The 27,768-nt window shown below is 42.0% G+C and overlaps 3 protein-coding genes across 6 annotated transcripts; 2 read left to right on the forward strand and 1 right to left on the reverse strand.

Moving 5' to 3' along the window:
* Positions 1–1,226: 1,226 nt before the first annotated feature.
* rundc3aa (RUN domain containing 3Aa) lies at positions 1,227–15,688 on the forward strand. Of its 2 annotated transcripts, none has more exons than XM_067570565.1 (11): positions 1,227–1,583; positions 11,402–11,529; positions 11,769–11,902; positions 12,057–12,142; positions 12,477–12,566; positions 13,080–13,160; positions 13,244–13,409; positions 13,504–13,661; positions 14,081–14,194; positions 14,336–14,442; positions 14,689–15,688. In XM_067570565.1, the coding sequence occupies exons 1-11, from the start codon at positions 1,477–1,479 to the stop codon at positions 14,829–14,831; spliced, it is 1,314 nt and encodes a 437-aa protein (XP_067426666.1). In that variant the 5' UTR covers positions 1,227–1,476; the 3' UTR covers positions 14,832–15,688. The 2 variants fall into 2 exon arrangements, with proteins under 2 accessions (XP_067426666.1, XP_067426667.1); XM_067570566.1 differs by having other exon boundaries at positions 1,229–1,583; positions 11,402–11,517.
* zwi (zwilling) lies at positions 4,640–9,164 on the reverse strand. Of its 2 annotated transcripts, none has more exons than XM_067570574.1 (2): positions 8,397–9,164; positions 4,640–6,422 (listed from the first exon to the last, which is right to left on the reverse strand). In XM_067570574.1, exon 1 carries the CDS (start codon positions 8,841–8,843, stop codon positions 8,595–8,597), a length of 249 nt encoding a protein of 82 aa, XP_067426675.1. In that variant the 5' UTR covers positions 8,844–9,164; the 3' UTR covers positions 4,640–6,422; positions 8,397–8,594. The 2 variants fall into 2 exon arrangements, with proteins under 2 accessions (XP_067426675.1, XP_067426674.1); XM_067570573.1 differs by having other exon boundaries at positions 4,640–7,367.
* Positions 15,689–17,480: 1,792 nt separating the features above from the next.
* Positions 17,481–27,506, forward strand: fam117aa (family with sequence similarity 117 member Aa). 2 transcript variants are annotated; one of them, XM_067615589.1, is made up of 8 exons: positions 17,481–18,068; positions 19,714–19,859; positions 22,611–22,706; positions 22,945–23,058; positions 23,408–23,524; positions 24,003–24,228; positions 24,330–24,498; positions 25,367–27,506. In XM_067615589.1, the coding sequence occupies exons 1-8, from the start codon at positions 17,942–17,944 to the stop codon at positions 25,578–25,580; spliced, it is 1,209 nt and encodes a 402-aa protein (XP_067471690.1). In that variant the 5' UTR covers positions 17,481–17,941; the 3' UTR covers positions 25,581–27,506. The 2 variants fall into 2 exon arrangements, with proteins under 2 accessions (XP_067471690.1, XP_067471691.1); XM_067615590.1 differs by lacking the exons at positions 17,481–18,068; positions 19,714–19,859 and adding an exon at positions 21,643–22,101.
* Positions 27,507–27,768: the final 262 nt, after the last annotated feature.

Here is a 27,768-nt window from a genome sequence, read left to right on the forward strand (position 1 = left end):
TATTAAAATAATTCTCTCTCAGGTTAATTTGTACTTGTTACACATATGAAACTGTTTTTTTTGCCTTTCATTTAAAACGATCTATTTAATGGACCCAGTTACTGAAACAAAGAAGCATCAAAAAAGCTTCTTAGCAGAGTGCACAACGTACACTGAATCAAACCAGAATTAAAGGGTCAAATAAAAGTATAATAATCAGGAAACAGCACACTGACACCTAACCATAAACTGTAAAAAAAAAAAAAAAGAACAAAGCCACCGTGACGTCACCCACTGGTTTGTGGACTCCCATTTTGAAGCCTCGAGTTCAGCATTTTGACTGTCGCCATCTTGGATTTTTGGAGCCAGAACTTCATGACCATATTTGGACAAGAGGGTGGAGCTGACCCTAACGCTAGCTGCTAGCTGCTTAGTTAGTTAGCTTGGTCTATGGATAATCTGTATAAACCTATAAACAGATATCTGCATATGAATGCAGAATCTGTAGGCAACGGGACAAGATTTTGGCATCAGAAGCATTCTGGTTTCCTTTTGTAGTCCAAGTAGTATTGACCAATCACGTTTGAGCATGCAGGTAAACATCCCTTGTAGAGAGCAAAATAGGCAGAACGCTTTGGCCAAAATGCAATCTCAGAACAACGATTTAGCTTTTTATTAGCTTTTTAAAAAAAGTATCTGCATTCATATGCATATATCTGTTTATAGAGATTAGCCAAAATGTCGTCTGGACCTAAGACACCTACAAAAAGTTGCTAATTAGACTGTAAACAATGACTGGTGCATGGAAGAGGAAGTCTTGGCCCAGATATCCACTGGCTACACTGAAGCTTTAGAAATATTGGCCCAAGAGGCTAAATTGTCATCAGAAAAATAGACGATGGGTTCTGAGATTGGCCTCGCCCTGCTTTATCATCAAATATAAATTAAATGGAACCATAATTTACAAATTGAACATCATGCTGCATTGAAGAAGACTTGAAACTACCAATTGAGACCATAAACTCATCAGGAAAGTGTTTACTGAGGTAATAAATCAAGTGAGAAGTAGGGTCATTTTCTCATAGACTTCTATACCATCGGACTCATTTTTGAAGCCAGTAGAGTCGCCTCCTGATGGCCATTAGAGAAAATGCAGGTTTAAGTCACTTCCGCATTAGCTTCACTTTTCAGACCAAGGAACCTATAAAAGATAAAGGATTATAGGTTCCCTGTTTCAGACCCGGAACTAACTAACTTTGTGACGACGGTGTCGTATTTTGAAACCGGAAGTTGTGCATCTAAGCGGCTTTAACTTGACGCTGCCGCCGCTCTGTCCTCATCCTCCTCCTCCTCCTCCTCCTGCAGCAGCAGCAGCATCACCATCATCATCCGCGGCTCCCCGCAGAGGACAGCGGGTGCTTGTAGGACGCTGAGCCCGCGGAGGGAGGGGTCCTGGCCTGGGCACGGATCCCGAAGAGGCCCCGGGGCCGCCGCTGGATGGAGTCGGGCTGCGTTCAGACAGCAATGGCTATGGGTCTGACATCGAAGAAGGCGTCTGCTCGGAGCGTCGGTGTGGAGCGAAAAAACCTCATCACGGTTTGCAGGTAGCTTAAATATCACGACACAGGCGATGCTGTGAATCATCTGCGAGTATCTGTCCGTGCATGCATGCAGATAATAACGGATAAATGCTGCTTTAAGGGCTGCAACGGGGAGCAAAATAGATGTAAAATAATGCAGATTATTATCATAATTCCTAGAAATTAAAGGGGTAAAGAGGAGGCAGGTGCGTTTTCACCTTCACATACCCCTGCCATCACATCCGCCTGTGCAGACAAGGAAAATAAACCAATATACTGTGTATATATAATAATAAATCAATACGCTCTCGCAGTGCGTCTGTTAATCTAATATTGACTGTATCAGTGGCACTTTAGTTCCTCTTTCTTGTGACATTTATAGAGTATCCCTCCATAATCTCTCAGGAATAGTCTGTTTGGTTTTTTTTAACAGGTCCATTCACCTGCTTGATTCCTTTCTGGTTAATGCATCTTTTTTTTTAAAAAAGGATAAAAATGAGAGTTAGTGGACAGCATATAAGCCAACAGCAGGTTTTTCCTCCTCCATCACAGTCAGGTTCATGGGACAAGGGCGTTTGGAGCAGTACAAGGAGGACTCCTCCCCCCCTGTCAGTGGCCCTCAGCCTACACAGTCCAGTGAGTGCTGATGGGCTGTCATGTGCAGTCGCTATGTGGCTCTCATAAATCACTGTCTTGTACAATGTTCAGAGAGGTTAAGCCTGGAAACTCTTGTGCATCAGAGGCTTCACCATCCGCCGATTTAACTGTCCAGAGTGGTAAAATATATCTGTACAGTTCAACCATACGACTCTCTTTGGATGTAATATTAAAGTGTTCCTACGCGAGGAAAGAGGCTGTTTTTACAGTGATGTAAATGTTTAACATTTAAGTAATCTCTTGATGATCTAAATCAATAGTTTCCAACCTTTTTGGCATGTGAATGACCTCCTAATATGAAGGAATGTCTCTTTGTGATTCTGAATCTCAGGTGAAGGTCTTAGTAAGGCTACGACTGATGATAATTTTCATTATCAATTCATTGTTTTGTCTTTAAAGTGTCACAAAATAGTGAAAAATGGTTGTTATAATTTCCCAGGGTCAAAGGTGAGGCCTTTAAATGTCTTGTTTTGTCTAGTCAACAGTCCAAAACCCAAAGATATTTAGTTTACCAGCATGTTTGACACCCAAGAGCTTCATATCCTCACATTTGAAGAGCTGCAACCAGGAAATATTTGGTGTTTTTCTTTAAAAGATTTTCTTATTCCCAGATTGTTTCATTTGAATTATTCTCGGGGGTCCAGAGGATGCGAAAATATCCAATATTCACAAGAAAAAGCAAAAAATAAGGACATCACTGATCTAAATAGCCTGTGTGAAGCATCATATAGAGTTAAGGAAACATAAAAGCTATGTATTATTCTTATGATATAACACACAGTGAATATGATGTATGTCAAACACAAGGGAGGATTAACAATGCAGGCAACGCAGGCAACTGCCGCAAAAGCCTCAGGTTTACTTCATCTCATTTGTGTTTACATAATCTGATTAATGGAAGTAGAATATGAAGTATGACAAGTCCTCCATCCTCCATCTTGTGGTCCTGGTCTTGAAGAGGGACTCTGTGTCCAAATCTAGTTTTAAGACCTGAGTTATTTTACTTTATATTGAGTTTATTTGTTGTAAAGTTGTGTTTTAATCCATCCATATGATCACTGTAAGGCTGCAACAACAAATATTTTCACTATCAAGACATCTGACATTTATTTTCTCTAATAACTGATTGAGTGTTCAGTGTATAAAATGTCAGAAAATAGAGAAAATTCATTATTATTATTATTATTATTATTATTCACTAAACATTCAAATAACTTCTTTTATCTGACTGACAATCAAAAACCCAAAAATGTTGTGTTTACTATCATGAAAAACTGGAAAACCAGCAAATATTTTTGATTTGAGAAGCTGGTATCAGTGAATCTTTGCTTTAAAAAACAACATAAATGATATAATTAATTATCAAAATGATTTAGTCTAATCAACTAATAATTTCAGTATTAGTTGATTAGACTAAGTATTAGTATTACCGTGTATAGTAGAGGTCAACAGGGGTCAGGGTCAAACCTTATTAAACTTTTTTAAATCTCATGAGGTTATCTTTACATTATTTCATTAATATTTATTTTTTTGGGGAATAAAATGTCATGATGACCTTTTTTCTGATTTATAGTGTTTTAGCATTTCTTTAAAGCCAATATATACATACAATATACATACAGTATATTATTGTTTATTATCGGTGATCCTATCAATTTCAGTCTTGACAGGGATACTGATCAGCTGTGATATTTATCTTAATTTATCTGCAAGCTTTTAGACAGTACATCATTATTATTGTCTCAGATGGAACCCTGTTCTTAAATCTACAGTCCTCCATGCATTTACTTTAACTATCCTTATTGTTTAAAACATTTTTTTGTTCCTTATACTTCAGATGACTCACTTAGACCCTCTGACTAGATCCTCTTTTCTTTGTATCTAAGGAAGTTGGTAAAATAGTTACCTGTAAATATTCATTCTCTGTCATCATGTCTTCTTATCTTAAAAAAATCCCTTTTTTTCAGTAATTCCTTCACTGTTACTTTATGTATTGATTGTTTTATTTTGACTGTGTCTGGATTAAGGTTGTAACTCATTTGTCTTATTGTGTCTTGTGTTTTCAGCAGAGACTTGTGGGAAAGTTACGGCTCTACTTTAATAGTTTTATAGTATCCTCATATGGTTTATTCTAGCGTTAGTGTGGGTCTTGAATTGCAAATGGATCGTAGTTATAAGTGGTTTTGCAGACTGTGCAGGGAGGTGATTATTGAATGTGAGGATTATGCAGAATGAGGTAAACAGTAAACATCAGAGCATCCTTTGTTGATCCGTGTTTGAGGGAGACGACGAGCCAAAGTGACGTCATTCCTTCTTAACTCTTTCCTATTTTATTTACTTCTACCTGCCTCATTATCTCCACTGTGTCTTTGTTGTGTTTAAAAAAAACAAAACCCAAAAAAGACAATATTCAGACTCAGAAATAGACACACAATCAAGCAAGAGTTTTTATTCCAGTACCTCTGTCTGCATTTTAGAAGACACGTACAGTGAAGGAAAACACACAACATCACACAGAGCTTTCCTGCAAAGAAATAAAAGTTCTCACAATAGACGTCCAGACACGAGGAAAGATTAGCGAGGACACAAAAAGACTGTTGTGTTCAGTTTTGGCCTGACCGTGCTAAGACCGGTTTAATCGTTTAAGCGTTTTTAATAACAACAAACAAACAGGACAAGACAGAAATAAATCTCAAACAGCTTTCCATCAGTAATGCTTACTACACAGTTTCTTTCCGTTTTTTTTCTAATGAACAACATGACATTGATTAGGTTCAGTTGGAGGGCGACTTCTTCCAGGCGTCTCCTCGTTCACGGCGTTTCTGACCTTTTTCTTTTTTTTTTTAAATGTTCTTCTTCTTCTTGATGCCGTTCTGGTCAGAGCTGATTCAAGTAGTCAAAGGGTCGTGTGATCGTACAGTCTCACAGGAGAGACACATCCTGAATCAACTGGCTGTGCATTAAAGCAGGCTGGGCGTCGCGTCGGTGCAGGATGCAGGATCCAGGCTCGGTGTTGCTGACAGAAACACGGCTTGATCCTGAACCTCGCTAAGCTAAGCTGAACGTTAGTGCTTGGGTTAATACACCAAGGCCAAGCCTTTATTTTTACCCTAATACATGTGTGTATATATATAACGTCTTGACCTCTTCACCCCTCATACATGTTTAACATACAATCACCACACACAGAGATTAACATTTTCAAATCCGAACAGTTCGTTTGGGGGAAGTTATGTCATTTTGCAGGACTTCAGGAAAAAAAGGGGGACTGTTTGTGTCCTCACTTGTTGTTTTTTTTTTTAGTTTAGGGGTCAAGAAGTTCACATGTTGTTGTCGAATGTCCCCTCAACGCTGTCTTATCACCGGGGGGGAAGCGTAACAATGACAAACTGGCATCACAGTCCTGTTTGCGGTATAATAATATCGGCTTCTCCTGCTACAGAAGTTCGCCTGACGTCTATTCAGTGTTTCAGTGCCTTGTTCATAACGTCATACTTAACATAATGAACTTATTTTTTTTTAAATTAGAGACACATACAATATGTACAGCAAAAGACATTTGGGTGTAATGAAGGAAAACATGATAAAACATTTGCACCATCACAGGGAACAGTTTCTGCACGAGACCTGACCATAATTAAGAATAACTATGAGAGAAATAACAATAAAACAGACTGTTATTGTCTGCAAAATATCAACTAAGAACAACAGTCTTACTTTTAGCTTCATGAAAAGCTTTTTTAAGTTAATTTCGAGTGAGGGTAACTATGATTTGAGCTTTTTTTTTAGCCCGACAACATCAAAAATCCAAAAGAATTTAGTTTTAATGGCTATGAAGAGACTTATTTATCACGTACACAGTGATGGCAGTGTCACTGGGATCTACTGGTCTCTGTGCTGTTGCCACTAGCAACAGGTTTTTATCTTCTCATGGCAGGGCTGAGGCTTTTTTTTTTCTCGCAGTCAGTGGGAATTTTACATGCATAAGTCCTGATAACTTTGTTTATCTGAGCTGAATTTGAACTCCGCTCACAAGACAATTTATTATTCTGTTCACAGAGGCCACTTGCTGCACTGTAATGTTTTAAAAAAAACAAAAAAAAAACAAAAAAAAACGAGACTGTTTTTGTTGCTTTTACTCTGGCTAACAGCTCTCATGCCGTCATCCGTGACTGGAGGAGCGGTGTTGCTGTGGACGCGGCGAACCTAAGAAAACATAGATAAGATGAGTGAGACTTGACAGGTCTGACGTGAGGTGTTATCACTTCAGCTGCTTCCTGTAAACAAAAGGAACAAGGCAAAGGGGGGGGGGGAGAGGAGGGAGGGTGATTTGTTGCATCTCGGCTGAGAGGTTTGAGGCGTGGCATCGAGAGTAGAAACACAAATACATATTCACATCACTTGGACATGCCTCTGCAAGTGGGTGTTGTTTTTTTTTTATTTTATTCTAAACAGTAGTAAGGGGTGCATCATCCTTTTGAACATGTATATCTGGAATAACCTTATTTTTCAGTTGTGCAGCCTTCTTTTGCATTTTTTTCCCCTGATTTCTGACTCATTTTTCACCATCAAGTATGTGTAAATTACAGCAGAATGTTCGACAGGCTCGACTAAACATTTGGACGTCTCTCATCAGCAGAGCGTTGCAGGTTCTCTCACCACCAGATTTCACCCTGACACTCTGTTTACTCTTCATTTTAACCCCCCTCTGTCACGCTCCCAACATCTGATTCACGCTCTCGTTGCTTCTCAGCCCGACATCCTTTACTGTCCATCATGCGCGCCGATCCTTCTACACCTCCTCTGACCACAAGACACTTTGCTTAGACGCTTGTTCACAAGAGGGGGTGGGAGGGGAGAGGAAGTGGGAGAGAGAGAGAGAGACACACCCTGCTGTCGTTACATTTTTATGTCTTTTTTTTTTTTTTTTTTTTTCTCTATTTGGCTTCGACTCAAATGATCATTCTTGGCTAATATTCATCAGGGCACAAAGCTTTAATTCTCTTGGCTGTTTTGTGCCGATCCAGTACAGGACAGGACGTCTCCTCCCGACAGTCCAGGACGATAAACACGCCACTGGCTGATGTTACACAATGCCGCGGCCAGTGAGGAGTCCGCCTGTGACATCTGATCCTGCTGGTAATGCCAAGACTAAAAAAGAGAAGACAGAAAAGAGGAAGAGAAAGAAAGGAGTCAAGGAAATGCTTACAGGGTAGTAAGGGGGGGGAAAAAAAGCTGAGAGGGGTTAGTGTGAAGTGTCACTGCTGGTAAATGCAGTTTTTGGTTATCCTAGGTGGTGCTGCTGCTGGATCAAACACAACTTGTGTAAGTACAGTAAAGGGGTGAGAGAGGAGAACAAGAGGGCATTTAAAGAGAGCTGAGAGTGGGTTTGGCGCGGGTCCAGGCTGAGTGAGAGGGGGCACAAAAGAAGCTTGTCAGAAGGCCCCGCAGTTGTTTTTCAGTGTCAAATCGTACCAAGAGCATGTTGCCATTCCACTCCAACCATTTGCATTTGAGGCATGCCAGCGATTCCCCTTCAGATCAAAGGACTTCAGTTAATTTACAATCCCTCTGCTGTAATGTTGGTTTGAGATAACGCCGCTGCCACTTTATCAGGTCAAAGAGGCCTCTTGCAACACTAGACTTTCCCCTGTTATGATTTTAACGCTATCACATCACAACAAACTGGGTAGACGCTAATCAGTGGTTTCCCAAACTTGGCTCTGGGAACCACCAGGGGCCTTTTATTGGGTTTCCAAAGGCGTGGTACTCTGCATAATGAGGAATTGGTTTCAGCATTATTTCATGTCATTGGGCGTCTACACAATGAGTTGATTTATGACTAGTTGTGACCGTATGTTTCACTTCCTTCTGCAACTTCCTTTTCTAAAATTTTAGACAGATTCACTGCAAAGTCAATAAAATCTCCTCTTAGATGCATTTTCTTATTAGAAACAAATCAAGGGATCACCTCTGGTCTACAGCTGATCTCTTTGATTGAGCTCAGATGTGAAAATGATGAATCCCTGCCACAACACACAATATTTGTGCTCACTAGCAAACTGACATTACCATCACAAGAGTTTGTGAACCCTCCCCAACATCTTGGAGGTCTCTTACACCTTAAAACCTTGACTGGCTTTGGCTCAAAGCATCAGACAGAATTTAGACACCACTGACCTGTTTCCTTGATAGATCCGGTATAGCCAAAAAAAAAAAATCAAAGTTCCAAAAGTAAATTTAATCCAGTTTTTGCCGTCAGTCGGAATAGACCCTGTGCAGATGCTGTAGTGGCATCCATATGTTCTCTGTGATGGTGCTGTTCTCTTGTGACATTTTCTGCCAGTCCCCCCACCCCGCGATGAGGTCCCCTCTCATCTAGAGCGTCTTGCGTTTGGGGAAGATGGCTTTCCGAAAAGACGTGGTGGTGGTGCCTCTGCTGAACGAGGCGCCACCCAGGGCGATCTTGGTCTTCCCGCTGGTGATGGTGGAAGAGCCCAGAGATGTTGTGCTCCTGCCCCTGGAGATGGAGGAGTTCCCCATGGCAAGCTTGGTCTTCCCCCTCTTTATGGTGGTGTTGCCCAGGGTTAAGGCCGTCTTCCCCTCGGTGAAGCTGGTGTTGCCCATTGAGGAGAAGCTCGTCTTCCTGACCCAGATTCGACGGCGGGGTTCGGGGCTCACTCGACGCAAAGCATCGCACGCTCATGCAGTACGCCCTGCTCTGCAAGCCCTCGGGGGTAATAGTAACATCAGCTACAATCCAGAGTAGACCAGAATGCTAAGCGTGGATAGTGCGACCCCCGTGTCGCATAATGCCCTCGTTGAGCTTGTAGACGTGGGCTCTGGAAGGCCACATACCACCCATGTGTCCCTGTGAATGGACAGAGGCAGCCGTAGGTGGCCACAGCCTATCTGGGGGGACTGGGACAGTGGTGCGATTGTCCCGTCGCCACGACGACACCACCGGACGGTTGAAGGACACATTGTTGCAAAGGGGACAATCTGTGGTGACATCACTTTCTTCTGAGCCATTGTTCCCTATAGCCTCTGATTGTAAGACATTGCCTCTGTGTACGACTGTATGTAGCATATGTGAAATGAGTCGCAGGGTGTCCGATTTGATAAGAGGAAGGCTGAATGTGTTCATGTTCCCCACAGATAGTTGAGCCTTTGATTGGACCCTTCTTGTACTTGTGCTTTCACTCCATTTGAAACATGGGTGCGGCTCCTTCGGGTTGATGTTTATGATCCATTTGAACTGTTTTCAGCAATTGAAGTCTTTTATTTTCTTCTATTTTAATGTTATTTAAGATTGTAGAGAGTATCCCATTAAAAAGTCTAGATCCACATACAAATCAATCAAGCCAAGCAATGTTTAGACATGTTACTTTTATAAGCACTGTTACATCAATCAACCTTTACAGTTCAAAACTGACTTTGCTGTTGAACATATGAGCAGCATAGTTATAGAAAATGCAAGGAGACTCCAGTCTTATCAACATGCACAAAGATACCACATTTATACCAAAGATGTTGTTGACTGTACACAATATACAGGAGAGAAAAGCACACACTCTCTCTCTCTCTCTCTCTCTCTCGTGTCTCCTCATACATCACACACGTCTGTTTCACCCTCCCTGCCAAGTCGACACACCATAAATCATCATCTCGTCACTGTCACATTTGCTCAGCACGCACAACATGCTCAGCACGGCTGTGGAAAAATCTCACTCTTGATTGCGAACCCATTAGATCTGCAACTCACTTATTCAGGAATCCGCTCTCGTACCTTGTGCATGAATGAATGAATGAATCTATAAACTCCTTATACACATTTTACACAAACATAGCAGCTCTTTTTTTTATTGACTAGTAATATTACTGACCTGCTAAAACTGACCAGATAGACATATCCTTGGGTTTTTTGAGTGTGTGTGTGCAGGATTCATGTGTGAAAATCCCAGTAGATGTTGCTGTGCTTTTCTGTGCCCCTGATGAGGGTGGTTTTGAACACAGACACAGACTTGGTCCCATGAGTGAAGGTCAGAGTGGTGAGAGAGCTCGTGGTCTCCCCTCGTGTAACAGAGGTCTTGCCCACCGCTATGACGGTGTTGCCCAAAGTTACGGTGGTTCTGCTCCAGGAGATCGAGGATTTACCCCAGGAGATGGCGTACTTAGTCCTCAGGATCGAAACCCTGCCTTTGGTAAAGGAGGTCTTGCTTGACGAGAATGTGGTTTTCCACTCATTGTTAGAGTCTTTTTTGGACTGCTTGGCTGCTTTGGGTGTCTTAGCCGCGGCTTCTGGGGTCCTTTCCATCTAGGTGTTCCTGCGCTTGGACATCAACGCTTTGCGGAAGGAGGTGGTTGTGGTTCCCCGGCTGAAGCTGGCCCGTCCCAGAGCCACAGTCGTCTTTTGCCTTTGGATGGTGGAATCTCCCATGGAGGTGGTGGTCACTCCCCTGAAGATGGAGGAGTTTCCCAAGGAAACGGTAGTTTTCCCCCTGGCTATGGAGGTGCTTCCCACTGCCAGGGCAGTCTTGCCCTCGGTGATGCTAGTGTTGCCCATCGAAGCGGAGGCACTCAGCCCGAGCCAGTTATTGTATGCCGTCTCCTAACATGCACGCTGCATAGCTGCCCCTCTGTGGTGCAGCAGGGTGATCGCGTGGGGTCAAAAGCCAAACTAAAGCTGCAGCAGCAGCTGCCCTAAATAGATCACACCACCATGTATAGATGAGGGGGAGGGAATTATTTGATCATTCTTTGATGCTGGTCGGTCCCTCAGAGCGACAAGACCCAAAGGGATCTGGAAGCACAGCACGCACAAAGGCTGAAAAGACAGGGGGTTAATTGTATTGTTGTCATGATAACACTCCCAAAGCATTAAAGGGGTGCATTGTGCAGTACACAAGACAATTGGGGTGACCTCAGTGTGATAAGATGGCGTGGTTCCCAAAAAAAAAAAAGAAACCACACTCCTCCCCGCTATTGTTGCTGAGTTCAAATACAGTAGTACATTTGTCTGCTCGGGTACAGTACACGGCTGCATTTCATCGGCTGGTGCAGCTTATAACCAAGTGAAAGTTCAAATGCTTCACAGATATGCAGCAGATTTTTTTTCCCGTCCCCCCGTTTCACTGCCTGGTGTTTCTCTAATTCCTTTTTGTCTCTGTGTGCTTCTATTTCAGATTCTCTGTAAAGACTCTCCTAGAAAAGTACACAGCAGAGCCCATAGATGACTCATCTGAGGAGTTTATTAACTTCGCCGCCATTTTAGAGCACATCCTCAGCCACCGCTTCAAAGGTAACACAACAGGTAACATATGGCACAGAGAGAGATGGATGGATTAGTCAATATGACTCTGAATGTGAGACAGTAAAACTACTACTGCATATATCATATTATAGACTTTAACCATGGACGCAAAATCCTCAAAAGGACAAAAACGGGTATCATTATAGAGTCAGCTGTACTGTTGCTGTGCCTGCCTGCTAACAGTGAGGGCTGCTGTCAGAGCAGAAATGATTCATCGATGTGTTTTAATCTTGGACCAGGTTCAGGAAGCTGGTTCAGCTCAGATGGACAGCGCAGTTTCTGGGAATATATCCGGCTGGCGTGCAGCAAAGTGCAGAACAACTGCATCGCCAGCATAGAAAACATAGAGAACATCAGCACATCACGAGCCAAGGCAAGGATATCTGTATGCACAAGAGTGTGTGTGTGTGTGTGTGTATATATATGCATGAGGGCGAGTGTGTGTGTGTGTGTGTGGCAGTGCAAAAGAGAGCAGCAAAGAAAGCCCTCTGTTCCTACTCACTTCTTACGTCGTCCTACATGTGCAGGGCCGGGCATGGATTCGAGTGGCGCTGATGGAGAAACGTCTGTCTGAATATGTGTCCACTGCCCTGAGGGACACCAGAACAACCAGGTTAGACTAATGATTTAATTAGTTTAGGTGGGAAACTGCAAATTTATTTATTTTTAGCTTGTTTCTTTTCTACAGAGATCACTGAGCAATCTGTTTGAGCAACACTCTCTATTGATAAAGTTTGAGGCTCTGTAGATGGCCTGTAAACTGTAAAATACGTCCCCTCCTTAGTACCAGAAGATATTTTCCAGGAAAATACAAGCAGACACCCCGTATTAAGAACGTCAAATATACTGTAAATGTTATCATTAGGTTGCTGCAGGTAGACTCACTGTTGTATCATTATTATATCTGGAAGTTCAGAGATGATATTCACGTCTTCTTCTTGTTACAGACGGTTTTATGATGATGGAGCCATTATGCTGAGAGAGGAGGCCACAGTCCTGACCGGCATGCTGATTGGACTGAGCGCCATTGATTTCAGGTGAAGAGTCCGACATACAGCGTATTTAAAAATATAAGTTCATTTATCTCTCTTGTGTTTGGGCCCAAAAATGAGGAATTAGAGAGTCCTCAAGTGAGATTCAGTGTGATATATTCTGTTCTTCACAGAGGGAGCTTCGGGTTATACTATAATAATGAGATAGTTTACACATTTTCATATTCATTTTTTATTAATATATTAAATAAATAACATATTTACATCATACAAACCTACTGTGACTCTGTCTGCTTATCATTTGGTTATAGTATTAATGAAATTTAAACATGTTTTCTCATGTGAAATGCATTTTAAACCAAGTCTGTAAGAAAAAGTATGTCGGACACTAATTCAATACAGTATAAAAGTAGCCTATTTATCAATTTTGACATATATACACAATTGGTGTAACTCATTTATGTCCATGCAATGTATACACACATTTTTGCATATGTGGCAATATTTCATGAAAATCTGTTATAATTATAAACAAGATTTTTTTCTGTTTCCGTGCAGTTTTTGCTTGAAGGGGGAGACTCTGGATGGGAAATCCCCAGCTGTGATCGACTACACGCCCTACCTGAAGTTCACCCAGAGGTGAGAGTGACCCAACCTTTAGCATCTGCATGTGTGTGCGTTTACAACGCTGTAAACCTCCTCCTGCTTCTCCCGCTGTGTAGCTATGACTACCTGAGTGATGAGGAGGACCGCCGCAGTGTGGACAGCAGTAACAGCGAGGAGAGCGTCCCTGAGCATCCCTACATCCCCCTGGTGACCGACGAGGAGAGCTGGAGCAACAAGTGTCGCAAGATGGAGCAGAGGTTTAAGATCGTCTACGCCCAGAAGGTGACTCACAACGATCTCTAAAACTTACTGCTGCTTCAATTCTTATTTCTCTCTATGAGCTTCTACATATAAATCTCTGTCTCCTTACTCGCAGGGTTACCTGGAGGAGCTGGTGCGTCTGCGTGAGTCGCAGCTGAAGAACGTGGAGACGGAGAACAAGCGTCTGAGAGCCAAGGTGGATGAACTGACGGCCCAGAGTCAACAGGAGAAGAAGGAACTGGAAGCCATCGTGCTGGAGCTGCAAGCACAACTGTGAGAAAACACAGATAATAAACTTTAGATTACATCTATTTGTTTGTTCCTTATCTCTTTAACAGTACATGCATGTACAACAGAGTACAGCAGAGGCAGAAAGAAGAGTTTTTACCTGCACCTATCATACATACTTAATGGCCCTGATAATGTTTATTCATAGAAGAAGAGAAGAAACTACAGATGCGATGCAGATGTAGTGTTTGATTACACCGTTTTCTGATGAAGAGACTGCAAAGTTTATATTATTATATCACCCCCAAGGCCCCAAATTTACTCTAAGTTGAGACTATGTTGAGAAATTTTGGGATTTAGGGACTCTATTTGTAGCTTAACAGCATCAAAGAGTGTAATATGACTGATTTGATCTAAAGTTCAAGCACACAAAAAGTGTCTTTTTTCCTCTGTGTTTCGTCCAGCACTGCCCTCATGCCCTGTGATTCCTCCCATCTGGCTAAAGACCTTTCAATCCCACTCGTCAACCAGTGGTCGACCATCCCAAACAACCAGGGTGACGTCAAGCTTTTCCGCAGGTAAATCTTACATGTACAGTATGTTCCCTCTTATATGATCCAATTTGATGAATAACTAAACCAAGTATTAGATGCCATTAATGTACAGAACATTGTAGCAGATATTTTAATTGTACAATGATGATATTTGTGTCCATCCAGGAGGAGTTTCCACAGTTTGGAGCAACTTTCTGCTGAAGTCAGTCTGAACTCGGACTCCCAGAAGACTGATGGGAGACAGAACGGAGACGCTGCCTGGACTTCAGCAGGTAAAGCGATTTCTTCACCACTACTGTGAGCATCCCAACATATTTACTGCAGTATTTAAAATTTATGTAGTACAGAATTAGTCCTAGCACTATATAAAAGTCTTTCAGAGGCAGCCACCCATGCATATGTACATACATACTCATACAAAGGCAGGCTTGATGCCTGTTTATGGTGCTTCATGTGGGCAGCTTAAACTATGCATGATCAGAGTTTTATTGTTGTTGTTCTGTGTTTTGTCCCTGTAGGGAAAGACAACACCCCTTCCATGCTAGGTCTCTGCGGCTCTCTGGCTTCCTTACCGAGCTCCAAGTCCCTGGCCAGCCTCAAATCTAGCGAGTGTTTGGTCAACATCAGCACTGAACCCAGCCCTGCGCTCTCTCCCAGCTAGGAGCCCCAGACCAACAACTACAACAACAACAACAACTGAGATTTAACCCCCAGCCTGTCTGCCTGGTGATGCTGCGTTGACCAAGCCCCCCAAACCCCCAATCCCCCGCACCCACCACCACCATCAACAGCTCCGTGAGAACACAACCCGGAAAGTCATGACGCCGTCTCTGGATTTTTGTACGTGTGAGAGTGAAGTCATTACGAAGCCGAAGGGGATCCATGCCTTCTCCTCACCTTACCTGCTCGACTCTTCGCTCACACTCTCCCACCACCCATTTTGTACTATCTGTGAATCCCCTCATCCAAGATCATGCAGCCAATCCTCCCGTCAGACCTTTTCCCAAAGCATCTCCTTATAAAACGTTTTCCCCATCTTGCTCCTTATTTGAATGTCATTACTCTGTGTATTCGTGCGACCTCGCGTTTTTTGCGTTTTATTTTATTCTTTTTTTTTGGTCAAAATGTAACCAAAACAGCACTTGCAGCTCTTTGGATGCAGTCACTTGCAAAGAGAGAGATGTGATGGTCGTTTTAGCAGATCAAGAGTATCTCATACACAGTAGAGGATGGGGTTTTTAAACAGACTCTCCTAAGAAGTATGTTTTATGAGTGTGAATGAATGGTATCTGGGGGTCTGTCACCCCTGAAATGGCATATGAGTCATGCTTCAAACACCACAAACTGTGTCAGTCTGTGCAGCTATTATTATTACTGTAATGATTCTATCAAATCTTAAGCTACAAACATCTGTTCATTTATCTCATTTTATCCGATACAGCAGTATGTTCTTTCTACACATACACATGGGGTTATTTTTGTTTGTTTTGTGTTGCAATAAACTGCCTTTTTCCATTACGTGCGTCTGTTTGTGTGGATTTCACTGTCGTATATCAGAGAGACGGGGGCCAAAAGCAATGATTTTTAAAATGGTTTCCCAAGCAGGAGGTTAATGGAGAAGTTAAAATGAGAAGCTAGCCACATAGGACACATGTGCTCTGGCTCCATCTAGTGGTTTAATATTATAAGGTGTGACATCTTTGTGAATACCCAGAATTCATTAAAACTTGTTAGTTCCTACGAACGACCTGCAGGTCTTCGGAGAGGAAAAATGGAGATGGCAAATTCATAACAATGCAATAAATCTTATTCTAGCCAACAAGGCCAGATCCACATATATCTGGACAACTGATTAACGCTTTAACATTTCAGTAATCCGTCTCCACCCTACATTGCTGCCAATTTAAAGCTGACCCTGATCTCTGACCTCCCTGCGGAGAACAATGGGAGAAAAATGTAACAATAACAGAATCAGGATGTGTATGGAGTTTTAATCAAAAGTCCTTTCAGGTTCTGTTGAGCTTTAGCTGCTGCTGACGTTCGATAGAGATTGATCACGTAGACGTGCCTGCGTTACCTAAGTTGCAGGCTGATGACCTGGTAATACATCCGTCTGCATGTACAGAGTTTATGAAACATCTGCACATGATGTTGTCCCTGATTCTGTAAGCTGGTGCACGTGCACAGATGTGCGATTGCAGTCGTGATCGGTCCACACAAGATTCAGAGAAGACGCTGTGACCATGGAGCCCTTCAGCGAGCTGTAGTATTGTTGGAAACATAAATGCCACCTGCTGTGTGAAACTTAAGAGTATCGCTTGATTGATTGATTCAGCTCCAGTAAAGACCCTTAATAGACCCTAATGGGAAGGTATACATGTGCTATTACAGTGTTAAGACACTTGACTTGAAATAAAAATGATCTTTAAGCCATCAGTCACAATGTAGACTATACATCTATATAACTGCAGTTTAATTTATGGTTGTTTCTAGGAAGTAGCTAATATATAACTAGGTGGGCACCTTGTGTGAAAAGATACATCAAAAACATTATTGAATCATGTAGATGAGGTTTGTTGCATTCATTATTATCTATAAAGCACTCCATTTGCATTGCACATGAAAATATACTTTATTCATGAGTTTATTTTTGCAGTAATATTAATAAATCTACACTAAATGTACTGTTTAAAGTAGTGTAAACAGTACAAAAACACCCCCTGAACTTACACTGAGACGTTTGGTGTATCTGAGTTAAAGCACAGCACATTTTAATTTATATAAGTTAAATTGTGAATGCAAGTTATAAAAGAACAAGTCTGTTCTGTGCAGATAATTACATGATATTAATCAGAATATTATTTCAAGATGTTAATGTTATTGCATGAAAGCCTTTAAGACTGGGTTTGTAACATACATGATGCACCCTTAATGAAAATTTCTCTCAAATATATTAATGCTGGACCCATTAAAACCTCTGTAGTGACCTTTAAGGGCCCTCAAACCACACTTTGAAGACCACACATACACACACACACTGTGAATAGACCCAGGGGTTTGGACGTGAAGGGGTTTGCAGAGGAGGAGGGGAAAGGCCATGCCCCACAATAGTGGAAGAAAAAAAAAATCTCAACAAAGTGGGTGGGAACATGAAGTTTTTTGGGGGGGGGTTGGCCTCTAAGAGACAGATGGATGTGAAGACCAATAAGTGCTCAGTAGTATTCTGCAGTAACCAACCAGAGGAAGATGTGGAGCCTTTGCATCGGCCCCCCTCCTTTTCGGGAATGATCTACTACACGAGATAGTTGCACAGGTTGAGCTGTTGTGTTGTCACTTTGCAGACAAGAGAAACTAACGTGTGAGAGAGAGGAGCCGCTGCAGCCGCTGTCCTCCTCATACTGCACCGATGAAGGATAATGCGCGATCCGTTATGATGATGCGTTGAGCTGCAAAAGCTTTACTCAGCTGCTTTTATTTTATTTTTTTTATTTTTTTTTTCAACTCGAAAATAAAGCTGTGAGGCAACAAAAATCATGCTCATCATCACAAAAGAAACCTCAAGCTGGGTGCCCAACAAGAGGTCCCGATCAGAGTTTTGGATGAACTGAATGCGGTCAGAGAAAGAAAGAGGGACAGATAGAGAGAGAGAGAGAAGAGTTCCTGCAAGCGACGGGGAGAAGAAAGAAAAGCAAAGCCGAGTGTGTGTTTTTATAAGCGGGGCTCGGCTGCGGGAGCGGAGTTGAGGGGGTTGGTGGTGGTGGTGGGGGGGTGATGTCGGGCAGAAGTGGAGGGGCGCCTCGGGGGTGCAGCAACCCCAGCCTGCAGCCCCTAAGAGCCACAATCCCATACCAGCTCCAGAGGGGCTCCTCAGCTCTCCTCTGCAGAGAGGTCAAGACGGGTAAACACACACACACACACACACACACACATTACGATAGGTCAGTTTTGGGGACATTACATAGACTTACATTAATTTCCTGGACACCATAACTACTACTTGTCTAACCCTAACCTTAACCACTGACCCAAAAATCAGCTTTTTCCCAATTGAGGACACAGCTGTTGTCCCCGGTTGGACAAAGCCATCCCCAATTAACTGGTCTTTAGTCTCAATTTTGTCCATGAAAGTAGCCTGTGACAGACCTACAGGAGGAGGAAGAGGAGGAGGAGGAGGAGGAGGAGGAGGGGGGGATTTAATATGCCTTCACGTGCATGTGCATGGGCCAGAACTCACAAGTTTGTTTAGTGTCTCTTTATTAATAATATAATCATTATCTGCCTGTTTTTTTTGTGTGTGTGTGTTTAGGATCTAAATATAAAGAGAATTTTATTGCAACAAAATTGAACTGAGCATATATTATCAGTTGCTATGAGGGTGCAAAATTAACTTCTTTGTCCACCAAACAAATGGCTAGTGAATGTTCAAATTTTGCCACTAAATAGATTGTCATTGTGTTTTTTGGCTGGTGAGTGAAGTAAATTTATCAGCCACTTGCATATTTTACCAGCTTTGGCTGGCAGCTGGTGCTAATGTTGTGCCCTGTCTTGCTACTCTTGTGTGTCTCGTGTACTCTTGAAGCCACTTTTGAATGAATAAGTTCTTATGTTTTAACATTTGTTGGTAAAGAAGTTCCTGATTTACAACTCACAATATGATAAAAGTAGAATGGCTGTTTCATAAACTGAATAATATCTTAAACAGCGAGGCTTAATTTGATGACCATCATGGAGATTAATGAAAGGAAAAGGCCATACTATCCAACTTTTTTTTTTTTTTTACTTGATTTGTGCTCTAAAAGGTACAATTACAACATGCTATGAGAATGTTAAGTCAACATTGAAGGCAGGCTGCGAACCCTGAAACATAACACTGTTCTCATAATGTTATTTGGACACTCGGTCGCCCCTTTGCACTCTGACCTGCGGGATCTCTGCTGCATGCTTCACGCTAACACAGCAGCAGCAGCAGCAGCAGCGGCTTTGAAGGCCTCCTTGTGTTACTTGTTGTTCTTTTAATGTGTTTAACTGTTTCACATCTGTATGTAGCTGCGTTTATTTATACATCCTGTCTGCCCCGCAACCTTGGCTGATGACAACATTACAGTGTGTGTTTTTTTCGGGGGGTTGGTGGTAGATACACAAGTAGCCTGTGGCAACTGTTGCCAGTGTTGTGTAGTTCGATGGCTTTGCTCCAGGTCAAAGGCATGGTCCACACCTGCCAGAGATTACAAAGAGCTGCCAACATGCACACACACACACACACACACTCAAACACACACTGCTTGCTTATTGGTGGGGAGGAAGCCTGGGAGCAATTTTGTGAACAACTACCAGTGGTGTTAAAATACTGTTTAGTCTCTTAAAGAGTTTTTTTTTTTTTTTTACACATCTTTATTCAGTTTGAAGCTAAACATGATCACACAAGCACACGTTTTAATCACTTCTGCAAGACAGAAATCGTTTTGACATGTACTGAGCGCAGGCTTACACAACCCAGACATTCTCACTGACTCGATGATGTGTTTCATCTCTGCTCTCGAAAGCCGACAGGACCACGGCTCGCCCGCCCAAACCCACCATTCGCCGAACCCTGTCCTTGGACGCCATCGTTGGACCCTACCTGCAGGGACAGTGGCCCAAGGAGTCCGACAGCACGGCCGTTACATGTGTCAATGACAAAGCCACACAGGTGAATATCAGTATATCATGACACTGTCAAATTAGTTGTGATGCTTTGGTGTAATTACTGTAATCAAATGAATGATGAATGCTGGTGTGTTACACCAGTATAAGAACATATTTTCCATAAAACCTGTTGCTTCATGTTGCAGAAAGAAAAAACAGCAAACAGGTTAGCCTGCTCTGTGGAAACCAATAGTTTCTTTGTTCCACTTCTTGTGTATGTTGAGGATTTCTATAGAGGACAAGATATCTGATGTTGGCTCTGCAGGTGTCTGGTGGTTCCAGTTCGACGCTGCGGGTGGAAGGCAGCCAACTGGAAATAGACGTTTTTGTTCTTCTCAAACTCTGCCGTTCTTCCCGTGCTACCCCCCCCCCCACCCCCTCCCCACCCCCTTCGACTGTATATCTGCTTCTAACTAGTGCACAAAGCCCCTGACGAACATCACCAAGCTCCGCAAGCTTCGTCTTCGCTCCTGACACAGTTTAAACCCGAACGAACCCCCTTTGCCTCCATTGTGAGGAACAGAACCCTCCTGACCTCATTATACAGACACCCCATCCCCCCAACACTCTCCTCAACCACACACACATCCAGCTCAACCCAGCACCTCCTCCTGCCATCGCTCCTCTGAATTACCTCAGATGATATAACTGATTGTTTGCTGTCATTTCACTCTTTATTTCTCAAGACTCTATTATTAATAGATTATAGTTAGTCGGTAAATTAGTTTTTATTTCCGTGTCAAGCCAAACATTCGGTGCGTCCAACGTTACAAAATTGCAATACTCAGCTGTTTATCAAACATCTAAAATGTATAACATGCATCTTATGGTAACACATATACAAAACAAAAAGACACAACTTTATACTGTATGTACTACTGTATACTTTCAAATAATCAGAAGTAAAGTAGATTTGCACATACAAGGAGTTTGACCTGATGTTGTGGTGCATAACAACCAAAATATGGTTAAGAGAGAGTTAAGAGAGAATACAAGTCATCATAAATAATATAAAATAAATAATATAAAATAGGAATCTACAGTATAAATATGTAAATATATTCCAAAGAGTTTAAAATGAAGAGAATGGCAAAATGTCTAATAAATTGTTCACATAATTATATTATTATAAATGTAGTAAACCTGCTAATTATGACAAACTTAAAATACTATGCAATCCAAAAACAACACACGCTATGACAGTGTAAATAAAACATTTATGAGGTCATATTTATTTCAGAGCCAGTGGATTCACTCAGTTATGTAACAGAACATATTCGCCACCAATATTGATAATCAAGCAAACGTTCAAGGAAATTATCAAGCAAAACTGCTAAATATTCTGTGCTTCCAGCTTCTCAAATTAGTTAATTATTTGTTTATTTGTTATAATTATTAGTTGAATATTGTTGGGTTTCAAACAAGCAATTTAAAGATGTTATCACGTTGTGTTCTGGAAAATCAGGTTGAGCAATTTTCATAATTTTATAGACTGACAAATTGATCCATTAAACAAAAATTATAACCAACAGATTAATTAGTTGCAGCTTGATTTCTGTTTATATTTCAAGCAGGAATTAAGTACATGTTGACGAGCTGTCCATGTTGGAAACATGAGCCACGCCAGACGAAATACTTTGCTACCTTTGAGTCTTTTTATAGGTTTGTGTCCCATGATCCCCCTCTTCATGTATTGGGGAGGGTGGGGTTGTTGGTGTTGGATGATGATGGGGGGTGGCGGGGGGTGGATGGCAGCTGTAACTCTACACCAATGTCACTATATGACTGACTCATGCCGCGTTGTGACTTATTTAGCCAGGCGATCGTCTATGAATCTGCCGGACAGGACAGAAGATGGTGTCTGTGTTTTCCTGCTGGCAGTTCGGAGCTCAGGAAGATTTCTCTGAGGGTTGTGAAGCTGACACCCTAAACGCCGGTTGTTTGTCGGGGGGTCAGAAAGCCATGATGTAACTGTGCCACAGGGACCGAGAGCTAAAAGACAGTGTAACGCTAGCTGAGTGTGGCCTATGAATGGCATGAACACCGCTGAGTGGATCAGACTGTTTGACTTGGAGCGTAGAGGCACCAGTACTGCGAGTGTCTAAACTTATGGGTCAACTCAACCTGGGATTCACCTGATGATGATGATGATGAACTGCCAGTCGTCGTCTGCGCCCAACCAACAGCCGGCGGCGGTCAACCAGGCCCCTGCTGCTAGAAGATCAAGAGTCAGCGTGAAGAAAACGGTACAAATGAGAGTAGGAAGTTGTGACTGACAGAAGGAGACATTGCGTTGTTGTTTTTCCTTTACAGTACGTGACTTTGTGAACAACAGGGTTACAGTATGTCGGTGTAAGTGCACTGAGGTGTATTGTCGAGCTGTATTTATAGTCTTTACAATGATGTGGTTTTGGATGTTTTCTTATGTGTGTGTGAGGAAGCGGGGACTTGTTTTGCAGCTCAAGAGTGGTTTTTCTCTCGTTGCCTTTCCTCTGTACAGCTGTTGTGGGGCAGGTGTGCAAGACAGCTGTGTGGGGCTCCACTTGTGTGTGTGGTACACTTTGTTGATTGGAGTTCACTGGGTTTATAACAGAAAATGGCTTTACTCTGTATCAGGCCTCCAAAAGGTCAACCCTGCTGACGGACAGAATTATAGCCAAAAAAAAAAAAAAGGGCATTTTCTAACCCAAACCTCCAAAAGAACTCTTTATATTTACAACACTGCAATAATCTTTTATTTATTCTTTTTTAAAAGACTCCAAGTTCCTGGGCAGAGGAGACCCGGGGAAGGAGAAGTATGGGTGGACACAAGCGCTCGGCGTCGTGGGGCAGCGCAGAGCACCTGAGGGAGGCGAGTATCTCAGTATATCATCACTAAAGCGTCTCATTCATCGGTTCTTCTCTCTGTTAGACTCAGCTCAGTCAGACACACACACACACCCTTTACTCTTTCAGCAGTCGCTATTCATCCTCCCAGTGAAAAGATGTAACATTAACCGCTCCTGAGGGGAAAAACGAGTAACCTCTCCCTTTTCAGAATGAGTTGTAGTGATTCCTGAGTCATTTATTTCTCTCCGCTCTGCCCTCAGGTGGCCAAGCTGAGGCAACAGCTGCAGAAGCGGTCCCGCCACGCGCCCCCCTCTGCGGGGTACGAGCTCCCCCACCAACCCCTGCCAGCGGGTCATGCAGCAGGCATCACTCAGGTAGCTCGAATCTCTTTTTTCCCCCCCTCGGCGGGGTGAGGCGAGGACACAAGTTTTCATGAATACTAGCGGTGCCAAAATGGCTTCCACAGGCAGACTAGGAGGAACTTAGTAACCGGGATATAAAAAACACTGGTGCTTTTCTTAGGAACGGCTGTCGTCACGGCTCCTGTGTTACTGCCGTGCTTGTCACAGAGAGACAGTTTGAAAGCAGCATATCGTACTGTACAATTCAAACACAGCCAAGAATCCACTATAATTTTGCACAAGTTTTTAGTAACACAAGTACATAATCAAGCGCAGACTCTTTCCTACATTCGCCTGTTATTTACTTGTTTTTTTCCTGCAGACAATGCCGCTCATGCCACTGAACAGACTCGCCCCGCGGCTGCGACGTAGCGTCGAAGGCCTCAACTTGGAGCTGGAAGAAGTGTTTGTGTCGGAGAAAACCGACGATCAGCATGAGGTAAAAGCCCCGCTGAGATATGCTTCCAACCAGTGAGGCAGAGGCAAATATCAAAGATTAGCAAAGAAACAGAATGGAAAATTTTAAAATATGTGTATGAATAATTGTGTTTTCCCTTAAAATAGACAAGTTTCATACAAATTCCATGTATTTTTCAGCCTTTACAGTGATATATTGTACTATATGTCAGGTTGAAAAAGGTTTATAATTGATCAGATTTAGTTTTCTCATAATAACAAAATAATCACAATTTTATCTCAGTATAAGAAGCTTTGTTTTGTTACAATTTTGGAAAAAAAAGAAAGTTTGACAGAAAAAAGCTTGAAAATTGATTGAAAAAGCCACATAACTGGCTGTTGTCTGTTCAAGACTTTTAGTAGTAAACCCTGTTATACCTCCTGGAACTCTAAGCATCTAAGCATACACTCTGCACTCTCTTGTTTCTTTGGCTTCCCTGACCTCTTCACTTTTCACTCAGATTTTGGATATCCCAGATGGCCACAGGGCTCCTGTCCCTGCCCAGAGATGCAGCAGTGGCTCTCAGAGTGAGCCCTCCCCGGGGCCTCTGGATCCTTCCCTCCTATCTCCGTCTCAGTCGCCCTGTCCTCTAGATCCATCACTTCTGTCGCCTTCAAATTCCCCTTGTCCCTTGAACCCATCTCTTCTGTCTCCATCACAGTCTCCCTGTCCCATGGGAGAGCCAGGTTAGCTAGATTTATCGTTTTTATGCTTTCCTCTTAAACTGTACGCTGATTTTTGTGGTATCGTTAGTAAAAGTTTGGATATTTCTCCCCTGTGTGTGCAGAACCTGAGGACTGTGAGATCCTGTGTCCTTCTCCGTCGACGCTGTTTCCTTCATTTGCACTGGATCCTCCTCTGCTGCAGCCCTGCTCCACCTCTCCTCGTCCCAACAAAACCTTCCAGCGCGAGCCGCCAGAAGGCTGCGAGCGAGTTAGAGTATGCGAGGAAGCGATGTGAGTCAACACTTTTTAGACTATGCATAATTCATATAACCAAGGCCAAAATAAGATCCTGGATTGACCTCTGCTTTTGCTATGAGAGGCCCTCACATAAGTTTTTCCCAGCACAAGTACATATCATGATTGAAATTACGATGTCATAACAGGCAAAACTGCAGCTTTCAAGGCCCTTAATGATCCAAATCATTATCCAGGATATGCCATTTAAGGCCTGTGCATGCCTGAAACTAAGCTGTTCATATAAATTGTGGTACAACTACATCTAGAGGCAGAAGTGTTTATAGCTGTTTCAAATGGTCACACATTAAGAAGAGTGAAAAGCCTGCTGTCATAACAATGAATTGTACAAATGGACAGTGTACACAGAAAGTCTCAAAAATTGAAAATATGTGAAGAATTGTATAAAAGGGCGCTTAAGGCCGTATTTATGCTTAACATATGAACTGCATCTGGACACATCATCTGTATAATGACATCTGATTCATGGGTCTGTGCATTTAAAACTGGTTTTAAAATGGGTTCTTGTGATCTCAGTTGTGTGATCGGATGTCAATATACAAATTAGTTAGCTTAGACTTGTCCATAGACATGGTCCATCCCAGGTAAAGGGAGGTCTTGCTCAGATACAGGTCATGTTTTAATACCAGGTGTAAATGGAACGAGAGAGAAGAGGAAGTCCTGCTCGATTTCTCACCTTGTTGGTTTCCAAAAGTTACAGAAATGATCAGACGCAGCCTCTGTAAGTCAAACTTTGGAAAGATGTCGGGGAGAGGGTTTCAGACGCTGTTTGACTGATCCGACAAGCTCTTTGTTTGACGCATATTAACAACCTCATTACTCTCCACATCTCCTTTACCTCCAGGTCTGCCTGTCAGGATGAGCCTCTCCTCCAGCCGTCCTGCCCCGACCCCAATAAAGTCAACTTTACCCCCCACGGAGGCTCCGCTTTCTGCCCCGTCAGTCTCCTGAAGCCCCTCCTGCCCTCCATGGACCTCCTCTTCCGAGGCCTGTCGGTCTCTCCCGTCACCGGCTGCCCGGGTCAAGCCTCTCCAACCAGGCACCTGGGCATGCAGTAGGTGGACATCTGAGCAGAACCTCTCTCAGGGACACACGCTGCACTGCCCGGGGGAGTCCTTTATACCTGGAGAAACTGGATTTGTTTTTGTACGCAGGGTGCCAACGGATACCTGCGGTCACCTGGGTCATCACTGCTGTAACGCGCCACGATCACTGTGATCAAAAGAACGAACTTTGTGACTGTAAACAGTTGTCGCCGTCATATTTTAGACTGACTTTGGACTAAAAATCTGGCTGCTTTTACTGATTATTTCTACCTGCAGGACTCTTGGATTCAGCTGATATTGACTTCATCAGCACTTAAACTGTCCCAGTAGGATGACTGAGGTCTTGACATTGTTCTATGAATATTGTTTTACTCGTGTATCAGCTGTTTGGACAAAGACTGCAATCTGCTAGGGATGTTTTCACTTTTAATGTGAAAATAAGTGAATTTTGAGTCAGAAAGCCCGAGCACTTAGAACACACGAGTATTACTTTCTCACTATCCTTTACAATTGATTAATATCCTAGTGAAGCATTGCGCGAGTTTAGATGAACTTTCAGCTCAGTTTGAGAGAAATACTTGATGGGTTTGTTACTAAAAATTTCATAATCTGTCGGTTGAGGAAGAATATTTTTCTCACTAGGCCTCTAGTTTATGGTGGGCTACTTTTCTACAGATGTATTTCTAGGAAGATATATATTTTTGTATCTTTGTAAAGAGCGAGGAGGCTTGTGATACTGCCCATCTTTCTGTTTAGACTTTGGTGCTTTAATGTTATAAGCAGGAAATGATGTTTTATTAGCTTTACTTGCCTACGTTGGGCTTTTTTTTTTTCTAACCAAACTTTTGCGATTTTGTCCACACTTTTGAGCGAGTCAAACTGAATTTGTGTTCAATCTGAGTCTGTTTGTGGCTCCAATCACAACTAAGTGTTAATGTTTCAGTGTTAACTTTGATATGGCAGAAGTTGATTTCTCTCTGCTGGAGTTCATACGGATCAAACAGTCTTTGTCGACATGATCCTGTGGAATAAAACAAAAAAAAAAATATGACCAACAGTAAAAATATCATAGCATAAGAACATGCTAATGAACTATTTGGTAATGTTTGTCAGCTCTGTTTTCTCAGACGGGATTATGCACCCTTTTCTTTTTTTTAGTTTACATTTTAAAATGTTAAGTGTGTCATTGCTATTGTGAAGAAAATAAAATCCCAAATGTTCTGGGTGTTCAGATACATTAGAGCTGAAACAACAGCTGATTGAAATTTATCTGCAAAGATTTTGATAATCAATTAACTGTTTGGGCTTTTTTTTAAAAAAACAAAAATGCAAATATTTGCTGCTTCCAGCTTCTTAAAATGTCTTGGATTTATTTCTTTTCTTTGTCTTATATGATAGTAAACTAAATATCTTTGATATTTTTTGGACAAGTGGATGGACAAAACAAGCAATTTAAAGGCTTTTGGGAAAATTGATTTTTGTAGACAAAATGATACTAAATGTTTTTCTTCTTCATTGAGTGTTTATTAGAACATACATCTCAAGCACAAAGAAATGTTCAACACGAGACAGTATAAGGTCATAAAAAACAATATCATTTACATTAAACAAACAAAGGAAATACAGCCAGGGGGTAAAGTAAACTGAGTTTAACAAAAAAGCACAATTAAATAAGTTTTGACAGCTTTTCTATTCTCATTATTTGAAATAAAGGAGATGTAGTTTTTAATTTCAATAACCAGAGCAGGAAAGAGGATTTATTGTTGGAGTATTTACACTTATGGGTATGAAATTCAGCTGTAAGTATGATTAAATTGATCAGATTGAACTTGTCTTTATCAATCCTGACATTTCCTACTTTATTGAGTACATGAATGAACATGAGGTACAGGAGGGTTCACAAGCAACACATAAGAAATAGAAAGACATTAAAACAAACAACAAAAATGCACAAAATAAATAAAACCGATACTAAAAGACTGCAGCAAGAGGTTTCTAAGTTCATTAATGTCACATTTATGGCTGAGTTTGCTTTCTTGCATAAACAGTTTGGGTTTTTTAAGTTACAACAGAATGAAAAACAAGTTAAAATCATCAATCTTATCATTATCTTAGCTAAGTTTGCCAACAAAAGAACATTAAATCTTGCACTAGCAAGAAGGCTGCAAACACTGTCAATGAGTGTATTGTTTTAATGTCT

This window comes from Thunnus thynnus, chromosome 17, assembly GCF_963924715.1.
Source record: "Thunnus thynnus chromosome 17, fThuThy2.1, whole genome shotgun sequence".
Classification (NCBI taxonomy): domain Eukaryota; kingdom Metazoa; phylum Chordata; class Actinopteri; order Scombriformes; family Scombridae; genus Thunnus; species Thunnus thynnus.

What these genes read in the sequence shown, in the direction of transcription:
- rundc3aa (XM_067570565.1), top strand. Translation starts at nt 1,477, where the DNA reads ATGGAGTCGGGCTGCGTTCAGACAGCAATGGCTATGGGTCTGACATCG. An exon ending in CTGAGCGCCATTGATTTCAG is followed by an intron (nt 12,567 to 13,079) that starts GTGAAGAGTCCG and finishes GTTTCCGTGCAG; the next exon opens with TTTTTGCTTGAAGGGGGAGA. An exon ending in CGCTGCCTGGACTTCAGCAG is followed by an intron (nt 14,443 to 14,688) that starts GTAAAGCGATTT and finishes TTGTCCCTGTAG; the next exon opens with GGAAAGACAACACCCCTTCC.
- zwi (XM_067570574.1), bottom strand. Translation starts at nt 8,843, where the DNA reads ATGGGCAACACCAGCTTCACCGAGGGGAAGACGGCCTTAACCCTGGGC.
- fam117aa (XM_067615589.1), top strand. Translation starts at nt 17,942, where the DNA reads ATGTCGGGCAGAAGTGGAGGGGCGCCTCGGGGGTGCAGCAACCCCAGC. An exon ending in CTGCAGAGAGGTCAAGACGG is followed by an intron (nt 18,069 to 19,713) that starts GTAAACACACAC and finishes TGCTCTCGAAAG; the next exon opens with CCGACAGGACCACGGCTCGC. An exon ending in CTGTCCCATGGGAGAGCCAG is followed by an intron (nt 24,229 to 24,329) that starts GTTAGCTAGATT and finishes CTGTGTGTGCAG; the next exon opens with AACCTGAGGACTGTGAGATC.